At 34.8% G+C, this 11,314-nt stretch overlaps 1 protein-coding gene across 1 annotated transcript; it reads left to right on the top strand.

The window, feature by feature from the left end:
* Positions 1–353: 353 nt before the first annotated feature.
* Positions 354–10,638, top strand: LOC131594459 (heat stress transcription factor A-4a-like). Its single transcript, XM_058866599.1, has 5 exons — positions 354–546; positions 1,510–1,691; positions 1,806–1,983; positions 8,910–9,136; positions 9,246–10,638. The coding sequence occupies exons 1-5, from the start codon at positions 354–356 to the stop codon at positions 10,431–10,433; spliced, it is 1,968 nt and encodes a 655-aa protein (XP_058722582.1). The 3' UTR covers positions 10,434–10,638.
* Positions 10,639–11,314: the final 676 nt, after the last annotated feature.

Genomic DNA, 11,314 nt, shown 5'->3' on the forward strand with positions numbered 1-11,314 from the left:
TTAAAGCAAAACAGCTGTCACCAGCTACTCCAGAAGATGAACACGTGTTCACTCTAATTGGACAAGCATGCGTGCAGTTGATGAGACGCCGCCCTAGGTAACTGTGCAAATCATTTCAAATATCACGTTTTACCCTAACGTCACTCAACATTAAATGCATTTGATTTTCGGCATTTTGTAACTGTTCATTCTCAGAATTTAATTGCATTTCATTTCAAATCTGTGCCTATATAAACTCATCTCCATAACATTTCATCTCTTTCCATTCTCTCTCTTTGTTCGTTGTCATATTGGTTCATCTCTCTCATTTTGCATAAACCGTAGTTACTGAACCCGAATCTCAGTGTGTATCCATGGCTTCATCTTCAAATGTTCAACGCAAGGCATCATCGTCACATCAAGTTCAACAAAAGAAATATGCAAATCTTCCTTTGAAGTCTTGTTCGATTACTTATGATGAACTGGAGGTTCTCTGCGAAACAATGGTGGATTTTGAAAATCTCATGGCACATAATTTCAAAACCAAAACTGCAATGCTAGTACAAAGTTGGTGAAATTTCTTTGAAAGGTTGATTGGACCAGTTTACCCCTTATTGGTTAAGGAATTCTGGACACATGCTACGGTTACTTCAACTGCCATCATCTCCTTTGTGCTAGGGTATGAAGTTGTTGTGACTGAGAAGTTGATAAGGAAATTGTATGGTCTTGATGGTATAAATGGAATCACTGGTGCTCTTCATGGAAGAACTGATTGGGATAAAATTGATCGAGAGTTGTTTTCTTCTGGTGTTGCCTCTCCCTACACTACTGACTTGAAGCCTTCCTACAGAGTATGGGCTGAGATCATTCTGGGATCTCTCTATCATAGAAAACCATCAAACTCTGCTACCTATGTCAATCAGTATCAGAAGTATGTATTATTCTGCATTGAAAAAGGCATGAGAGTCAATCTACCTCACATTCTTTTTCAACATCTAAAGACAAATATTGAAGAATCAAGAGATGAAGAACGTCAGAAGAATCCTAAACTCAAGAAGAATACTATTCCTTTTGGAAGAATGATTTTAGATATTCTGATTGAGAGTGGCTTGATAGATATTCTGAGAGCAGCTGGCTCGTCTCAGAACTTGACTGCTATCCGAGGGAGTATTCTGAATGCTCTGTCTCTAAAAGGGATGCAGCTGATTGAAAAGGTGACCACTCCTGTTGTGAGTTTCTCTCACATGTTCAAAGAGGAGCTAGACAAATCTGTTAAATGCTATCTGAAGTCATGTGTTAAAGCACAAACTTCTGTTGATCCTGCTTGGATTCGAGGAAGAACTATTCAATCTCTGGATGAGTTAAGAAAAAAGGACAAGAAGAAGAAAGAAAAGAAGCTGAAGAGAAAGGTCACAGAAGAAATACCTGATGCTAAGCAAGCAAAGAAGCAGAAGAAACCTACAGAGTCTCTCAAAATACCCAAAACTGAAGAACAGTTTGTGAAGCTCATTCATAAAATTTACCATGCAGATTCTTCTGAACTTCCCCCTCAGAAAAAGCCTCCTCCTTCTGTTATTCCATCCTCTTCCACAACCACAAACAGAAACCGTCCACTTCTTTCTACACCAGTTCTAAACCCTCAACCACTAAATGCTATCTCAACCACCTCCATCGCAGGCTCTTCATCCTCCTTATCCTCTTCTACTATCCCTGTTTTGTTCTCAAGATGATCTAAACCCTATAGTCTTCTTTACCCTGACTATCGTTTCACCTTCAATCCTCCTGAACTCTCTATTGATACCTGTTATGACTTGTTAATGTATAAGGTCAGAACAGGGTTGGATACTCTGAAAGCTGCTCATGACTCCAAGATGGATCATGTTGCTACTGGTAAGTTGTGGAAAATCTTTGAGAAGGATATTCAGATTTATTTTCTGAACATCCAGAAGAGATGCTTGGCTGATGCATTTGGATCTTCTGGCTACTTTTTGGAGTTAGATGATGGTAAGTACTATCATCCCATCAAAAGCTGGAAATCTCTTGAAGAGAAGGAATTTTATGATGAGCTTGAAGAAGTTCATCCTCTTGCTATGGTTGTGTGGAAGCCTACCTATCATGTTCTGACTGGCGACTTTCAGTTCATTTTCAACTGGTTAAGGGAGAATCCCTCTGCTAAAGCACCGAGTATGGTATATCCAGAAGTTGAATACCCATCAGAACCTACTGCTCCTACACCTCCTCAGAATTTGGCTGAAATTCTTATGGCTCTAGAGAATCCAGAAGCTGAAATCCCTTCTCCTGTGTTTGCTGAAGTTGCTTCTGAATCAGGAGCTGATGCTGAAACTCAAGATGCTGAGAATCATCCTGCTATGCAATCTCCTGCTAAGGAAAATCAAGCTGATGTTCTCATGGTTGATGATGCGGCTGAGAATCCTCTTCTGGACAATAGCTGTGAAGCTTCTTCTACTGGACCTTCTATGCTGATAAATACCATGAAGGCTCTTCAACAGAATCAAGCTGATCTTGCTTCTCGTTTGGACAAGCATGAGGATACTCACATTGAGTTCAGATCTTTCATAAAGACGCAGACAGAAAGCACTTCTGAGATTAAAAACCTTCTGGCCCTCTTAGCTTCTAAGCTAGGCTAGTCGTAGTCTATCTTGGTCTTAGATGTTTTCTTATTTTATGCATCTGTTTCTTGCATCTGCTTCTATCCCTCTTGTACTTCTGATATATTTTGTTGATTAATGAAAACATTATCTTCTTCACTTTATGTGTCTTTTATCATCTGAATATTTTAATGCTTTTTGATGTTATGACAAAAAGGGGGAGAAATATGATAATTGATTTGGTTTATTATGTCAGTTGCTGGGATTAAGTCTCAACATTTCCTAACATTATTTGCAAGTTCTATGTCTTTGAGATTTTTGCAGGATTGAAGATATTCTGAAAAAGCTCATCATGAGAAGCAAATACATGAGGAAAAGCAATTCTATAAAGAAGCATGTTCTTGGAAAATTGAAGCAAGCTTAGTGCTGTGAAGCTTCAAGATCAGAAGCAAGAAGAATATTCTGATATTCTCTTTGTAGAATATGCTCTAATACATTTTCTTCTCTTAAATGCTCTGATACATGCTATTTATTAAGAATGCTCTGATACACTTATGTTCTAATATTTTGTCTAGTATGTTCTGAAACATTTCAGGATGTAAAGATGCTCTGATGATGCTCTGATACATTCAAGAATTTTCTGATTCAATCAAGCATGCTATGAAAACAAAGAAGAAATTCAAAGCTCTGAAGCTGTCCTATGGAAGCAAGAAGCAGAAGCTCTGAATATTATGAAGTTCTAGGCGATGTGAACGTCTCTGCTGAAATGGAAAAATACTCAGGGAAGTCTTTTATTTATAAATTCTTCTAGTATTTATTTCAGGGGGAGATTGTTAATCTCAAGGGGAGACATATTCACACACTCTGATTATATGCTTTATGCTATATCTGTGTAATTGTCTTTTGTCATCTGATATTCTGATTGCAAATTCATATCAATTATATATGTTTTTGTCATCATCAAAAAGGGGGAGATTGTTAGAACAAGATTTTTTCTGATCAATATTCTTGTTTTGATGATAACAATGTATATGAATTTTGTATAAGACAATGTGGTACTCTAATCCTTTACATTTTTCATTTCAGGAAATATATAAAGAGTATGCAAAATTCAGCGCTAAGAAGCACTGACTCAAAAGGTTCAGGATTGCAACATCAGAACATGCTCTCGCAAGACATCAGAAGATGGTCAAGCAGAATCAGAACATGGTTTATGAAGCATCAGAAGAACATGAGATCAGAAGCAGAAGCACTGAAGTTCTTATGGTATCACGCTCAAGCACTTCAAAGTCTGAAGACAAGAAGATGCTCTGCACCAAGCTGAATGACTCTGATTATTCAAACGTTGTATTCACAAAATCTGAGATCAGAAGCTAGTACTAGATGACAGGCTATTAAGTCTAATCTCTGACTGACAAAAGGAACGTTAGAAGCTACAAAAGGCAAAGTCAGTAAAAGCAGGAAAAGCATGGCTCGAGGTAGTTGACAAAACAGTGAAAACATAAAATGCAAAGCTGTACTATTCACGTAATGCATTAAATGCAATTCAACGGTCATCTTCTCAAACGCCTATAAATATGAAGTTCTCATCAGAAGCGAAAACAACAACTCTTGCAAAAAATACTGAAACGCTGCTGAATTCAAATCTCACGAACTTCATCTTCAACCTCACATCTCTTGTAATATTTAGTGAGTGTTAAGTTTAGAACTTAAGAGAAATATCACAGTTGTGATTATAGCTTTCTAAGAAGAAAATTCATACTCTGGTAAACATTTACTTTACATTGATTGTAAAAGGTTCCTAGAGTGATCAGTGAGATCAGTAGACTCTAGAATACTTAGAAGTTTCTAAGTGGTGATTTCCTAGAGTGATCAAGTTGTGATCAGTATACTCTAGAAGACTTAGAGGGTATCTAAATGGAAAACCATTGTAATCAAGATTGATTAGTGGATTTAATCTTCATTTGAGGTAAATCACTCTAAGGGGGTGGACTGGAATAGTTTCGTTAACAACGATCCAGGATAAAAATAATTGTGTTCATTGTTTTTTTCTTAAGAGTTTTTAAAGTCACACTTATTCAAACCCCCCTTTCTAAGTGTTTGTCTATCCTTCAATTGGCATCAGAGCACCGGTTCTAGGTGCAAGCACTTAACCGTGTTAGAAAAAGATTCAAGGAGAAAAACACTAAGTCAATATGGTTGATCCATCAACAGCTGCATCAACTGCTACACTTGTTTCAAATGATCAACACAACAATGGAAATGGATATTCTAGACCACCAGTATTTGATGGTGAAAACTTTGAATACTGGAAAGATAGATTGGAAAGTTACTTTCTTGGTCTAGATGGTGATTTATGGGACTTACTTGTGGATGGTTACAGACATCTTGTAAATGCTAGTGGAGCAAAGATGTCAAAATAAGAAATGAGTGATGATCAAAAGAAACAATTCAAAAATCATCACAAGTCAAGGACTATTCTACTGAATGCTATTTCTCATGCTGAATATGAGAAGATATCAAACAGAGAAACTGCCCATGACATCTTTGAATCCTTGAAGATGACTCACGAAGGAAATGCCCAAGTCAAGGAGACAAAAGCTCTTGCATTAATCCAGAAGTATGAAGCCTTCAAGATGGAGGATGATGAAAACATTGAAACAATGTTCTCAAGAATTCAAACTCTAACTGCTGTATTAAGAGTTCTTGACAAGGGATATACAAAGGTTGGTCACGTCAAGAAGATCATCAGAAGCTTGCCCAGAAGATGGGGCCCAATAGTGACTGCATTCAAGATTGCAAAGAATTTGAATGAAGTCTCTTTGGAAGAGCTGATCAGCGCCTTGAGGAGTCATGAAATAGAGCTGGATGCTAATGAACCTCAAAAGAAAGGTAAGTCTATTGCTTTAAAATCTTTGAATAAAAAATGCACTAACGCTTTTCAGGCGGAAGAAGAAGATTCTGAAGAGTCAGAATCAAAAGAAGAAGAAGATGAACTGTCCATGATCTCCAGAAGGGTAAACCAACTCTGGAAGAGTAAACAAAGGAAGTTCAAGAACTTCAGAAGTTCCAAAAAGCCTGAAAGAGGAGAATCTTCTGGACTCAGAAGATCTGACAAAAAGAAGGTCACGTGCTTTGAGTGCAAGAAGCCAGGACATTACAAGAGTGAATGTCCAAAGCTTCAGAGGGAAAAGCCCAAGAAGAAGTTTCAAAAGAAGAAAGGCCTTATGGCAACTTGGGACGATTCAGATTCATCAGAATCAGAATCAGACTCTGAAGATGAGCAGACAAACATTGGGCTCATGGCCACTGTTGATGATGGATCAAAATGTACATCAGAATCAGACTCAGACTCTGAAGAGGTATTTTCTGAACTATCTAGAGATGAGCTAGTTTCCAGTTTAACTGAAATTCTGGAAATCAAGGCTAAGCTTAGTATCAAATACAAAAAGCTGAGAAAGCTCTTTGCATCTGAAACTAAGAAGCTTGAATTAGAAAATTCTGAACTCAAAGAAAAAGTTTCAAAACTATCCAAAGATGCTGAGTCATCTTCTAGTTCAGAAAAGTCTATTCCAAGCATGAACAATATTCTTAAGGAATATGACTTGAGTTTCAGGAAGTTCTTATCTAGAGGTATTGGAAGAAGTCAACTTGCCTCTATGATATATGCAGTTAGTGGAAACAAGAGAGTTGGCATAGGCTATGAGGGTGAAACCCCATACAAACTTGAACCTGTAGATGATATGAAAATCACATACAAGCCCTTGTATGATCAGTTCAAGTATGGCCACTCCCATGATATTAGGCTCACATCACATGCTAAAAGCTTTCACATTACACACACTAAGAAGCATGTGACACAAAATAGAAAATATCATGTTGCTCAAACTAAGGAATATCATGCTGTACCTCCTGTTAATTATCATGCTAAACCCAAGTTCAATCAGAACTTGAGGAGAACTAACAAGAAAGGACCCAAGAAAATGTGGGTACCTAAGGAGAAGATAATTTCTGTTGCAGATATCCTTGGCAGCAAAGAAGACAAAGCAAAACATGTCATGGTACCTGGACTTTGGGTGCTCGCGGCACAAGAAACCTATTTTAGCTTTTGAAAGAGAGAGAGAGAGAGAGAGGAGGAAGAAAGATAACAAAGTTGGTTAAAACAATTTTACTATTCACTTTCTCAATAATATGGTTTGCATATTACAAGTGAATATCTTAACTCTCTCTCAACAACCTGAGAGAGCAGTCTATTTATAGACAACAAGTTAACCTAATCACTAAGTTAACTTAACCAACAAGGTAACTTAAAGAACTGGGTTAACAAATTAACCTAATTCGACATGCTAATAACATAGCATATTTCGACTGCTGTATGCTTGAGCGTACTTTGACTATATCATTCAAGGCATCGACATCAACATGTGAGCAAACTTCAATGTCATGCTTAACCTCTGTTGAACCATGTAGCTACCCCTGTCGAGATTAGAGTTCGATCCAAAATACCAAAGTTACACTTTTTAGCAATATGATATTTTTTTCAACAATCTAATGACATAAATTTAATCTCTTATGAGTGAACAAGTGAGATATTATAAGTTCAAACTCGTGCTCCCGCAAATGGATGCCCTTACACAACTATTACTAAGTTGATTTAACGAGACACAATAAAACTCTTTCTTTTGACAGTTAAACTTTATTTGCGAGTTTAATAAAACATTTTTTTGTTGAGTGAAATAGCAGAAGAAATAATTAAAAAATATTTAATATTGTTTAAGAAAATAAATTTATAGCATTTTTATTTTGCTATTTTATCCCTTTCACGAAATTAATCTTTCTATTTAAATAAAAAAAATTAGATTTTCATTCTCATATGTTTTCACTTAAAACTGATGACAGGTCAATTTTTTAATGATAGGTAACTTATATTTTTAATCTTTAAAGTTTCACATAAATTTATTGGTTTCATTTTCACGTTTTCATAGAAAATTTAAGATATATTTATTTTTCAAGTATATGTTATGTTATTTATCTTTAAAATTTAACTAAAATTTTTTATGATAATTTGTGGCATTTTATATATAACATATAATTTAATTTAAAATGGATACATATTTAATATTATGTGTAAAAATATAAGAGAAATTTAAAATTGTTTAAATTTGAAATAAATGTATTAATTTCATGAATGAGATGAAATAAAGAGACCAAAACTACAATGAAGTCAAGAAAATAATAAATAACTACTTATTTTAAATATATTTTCAATTTTAAAAATATCATTATATATTTATGAAATTCAAAAAAATTATTTAAATTATTTAAAAATCCTCTAAAATCCTCCTTTAATAAAATTTTTAAGTCTCTACTTTAGAGTATTGTGTCTTACCGAGAAAAACAACTCAAAAAGTTAAATAATTTTTTTTATTTATATTTCCTTATTCTTTTTACCAAAACCCTTTCTTCCCTTAAAAACTAAAATTTAAATTACATTCCATTGGATGAATGTGAAAAACTAATATTTTAAAAAAATTTAATTAAATAATTTTGAATAATTATTTTATTTCATTTATTTGGTCAAAATAAAAGCAAAGTTATAAGAGAGAAATAACTTTTTCTTCAATGAATAAAGATATTTTCAATGAACTTATTTAATTTTAATAATTTTATAATACTTTTTATATAATACTATATTACTTTTTTGACTGTGATAATATACTTTATAAAAAAAAATATTTATGATATAGGTTTATAATTTTTCTAATTATTAATTTTAATTTTTATACATAAAAATCTATAAAGTTTAAAGTATAAACTTTAATTTTTATAAATAAAAGTTTATGCAAAAATAATTTTTAATATTTTTCCTTGTTTAAAAATTGAATTTGCAAAACCATTTTTTATGACTTGTTAATCAAGTTGATAAGTTTAAACATATTATATTATACTTTATTATTCATAAAATAATTTTTTTGAAAATAATAAATTCAATGATGCATAAGGTTCAAAAAGTGGTCAGAGTACTTTGAGAATTTGGCAAATAATGACAAGAAAAAATTATGAACATTTTAAAGAAGAAAATACTGGCAAGCAACCGTAGCTGTTTACAGTTTGACCCTTGTTTTTTCAGCATTTAAGCAAAAGTTTCACCTTTTGAGTTATTGATGACACTTACTGAAATGGAAAAGGGGAATAAAAAGCAAGAATTTTTATTGTTTTTTTTTGAAAAATTTTATAGGGATTTTTTTTTACTATTTAAAGGGTGTTTGAGGAATCATTTTTTATATTTTATATTGAGAATTGTGTGTTTTTGAGTTTGAGGTTGTCCTGTGATGGAGGAAGTTCAGAGAAGTTTAAATTCCATTTCTCCTTTTCTGTCTAAGACTTATATGATGGTTAGTGATCCTTCCACTAATGCCATTGTTTCATGGAGTTCTACTAGTCGGAGTTTCGTTGTTTGGAATCAACCTGATTTTTCAAAGAATTTGTTGCCTAAATTCTTTAAGCATAATAACTTCTCGAGTTTCGTAAGACAGCTTAACACCTATGTAAGTAAATTTAATGTACTTCATAATTTTCATTGATTTGCTAGCTTGATTGGTTTTTTCTGTTAATGCTGTTTGTATCGATATGTGTTATGGTTTTCGGTTTGATCAGGGCTTTAGAAAGGTTGGTCATGAACAATGGGAATTTGCAAATGAAGATTTTGTAAGAGATCAACCACATCGTTTGAAGAAAATCCACAGGCGCAAAGCAGTTTTTAGCCATTCGCGTAATGCTAATGGCCAACGGGCGGCTGGTGCTGCTCCATTAACAGAATCAGAACGTCGGAATTATAAAGCTCAGATAGAAAAACTTAGACAGGAAAAAGAACAACTGCTGATCGAACGTCAGAAGCAAGAAGAGGAATGGAAACAGAATGAGATGCAGTTGCATTACTCGAAGGATCGTTTGCAACAGCTGGAGCTGAATCAACAAAGTTTGCTCGCTTCTGTTGGTCAAGTGCTGCAGAAATCGGCGGAGGATGCAAGTCTTCAGCCACTGTCGGGAGACACTGGCAGAAAACGAAGTTATCTGCCAAATGCTCCCTTTAATGATTTATCTAGCATTGAAACTCGGAAGGAGACTTCTCCTGAGTTAGCTAGAGAGAACGCTGAGAGTATGAACGTTCTCTCTGTAAACATGGAACGATTGGATCTGCTCGAATCATCGTTGTCGTTTTGGGAGAATTTTGTAAAGGAAGTTCGCGACACATCTTATGAAACTCGTTCGAACTTAGACTTTGATGATTCGATGAATCGTGCTCATAGTCCCGTAATGTCTGGTGTGCAAATAGGCTTTGAAGATCAGCCCGAGTCATCAGGAAACGAAATAAACTCGCTGTTAGATATAGTCGATATTCCTGATCTCGATCCTCTTGAACTTGACCTGGACGATATCTTTGTTCGTGATCCTGTTGCACCCGAGCCAGCTGTTATCGCGGTTCCTGATCCCGATCCTGTTGCACCTGGGACAGATGTTATCGTGGTTCCTGATTCCCCTGCACCTGAGCCGGCTGTTACCGCGGTTCCTGATTTGGTTGCACCTGAGCCACCTGTTATCATGGTTCCTGATTCCCCTGCACCAGAGCCGGCGGTTACAGTAATTCCTGACTCTGCTGCACCGAACGAACAGCCTGTTGAAACAATCCTGGGTACTAATGAATTTAATATACCATTTTGGCAAAAACTCTTGATGGAAAATCCTGATGAGGATGAATCAGAAAGTGCTTCTGAACTTAGCAAATATTGCTGGAGCCGGAGGAGTCTTAAGCCCCGTCAAATTGATAAAGCAGGGAAAGCTTAGATGAAATAGATTATTCCTTTCGGCTTTTGTTTCTCCCAAATTACATGTAATAATTTTAGATATATGCATTGTTGGCTCTGCTATATATGCATTGTTCGAAGCTGCGATCTCGACGCCGAGACTTCAAATACTATGAGAATATCTTTTGTGTTTTTGCATGGCTGCAATGTTTTTTTTGTAAGAATAAAATCTATGTTAGATTGCTGGATTTATATTTTCAGTATGTTTGGATTTGTTGGTGTGATTACTACATTCAGTAGTGTTTACATGAATGTTTGATTAGTAAATTTATTGAGTTAGAATTGGAATCTAAAACAGTTATATTATATGACCAGATTCAAATCTTTGTATGCATAGTTTATTTTAGATTTTATTATATGGTGTCGTGTGTTGTGTTGTGCTTGGGAGATTTTAAATTAATTTGGCAGTGTTTAAGAAGTAGCCGTCAAGGGCCCGCAGCAAAGTTTCAAAGGGTGTGGCTAAACTTTGATGTGTCATTTGAAAATGTAGTTATCACTTGGTGTGTGCAACTTGCAACAAATGATAAAGATGATTGTCTCATTGTTTGCTTCATTGATTTTTAGAGAGTAAATTCTTAGCTATCTACGAGTTTTAGTTGGGGAGAGATACGTTTAGTCTAAACAAAGGGTGTAGAAATGTAAGTATATGTTATTATTTTTGTATCACAATGATTTTTTCCAACCAACTTTTTTCAAAAATTTGTAGTTTTTTTAAAAAAAATAGTCTTTTTCAAAAAATATACTATCAAATTTTAATATGCAACATGTGAAGTAAGATATCATGACATTATATTGAGACATTCAATTTCTATAAGTTCAAACCACGAGACAAGAGGTGGAGCAAGATGTTCCACACGTTGA

The sequence above is a fragment of the Vicia villosa genome, linkage group LG1 (assembly GCF_029867415.1).
Source record: "Vicia villosa cultivar HV-30 ecotype Madison, WI linkage group LG1, Vvil1.0, whole genome shotgun sequence".
NCBI classification, from domain to species: domain Eukaryota; kingdom Viridiplantae; phylum Streptophyta; class Magnoliopsida; order Fabales; family Fabaceae; genus Vicia; species Vicia villosa.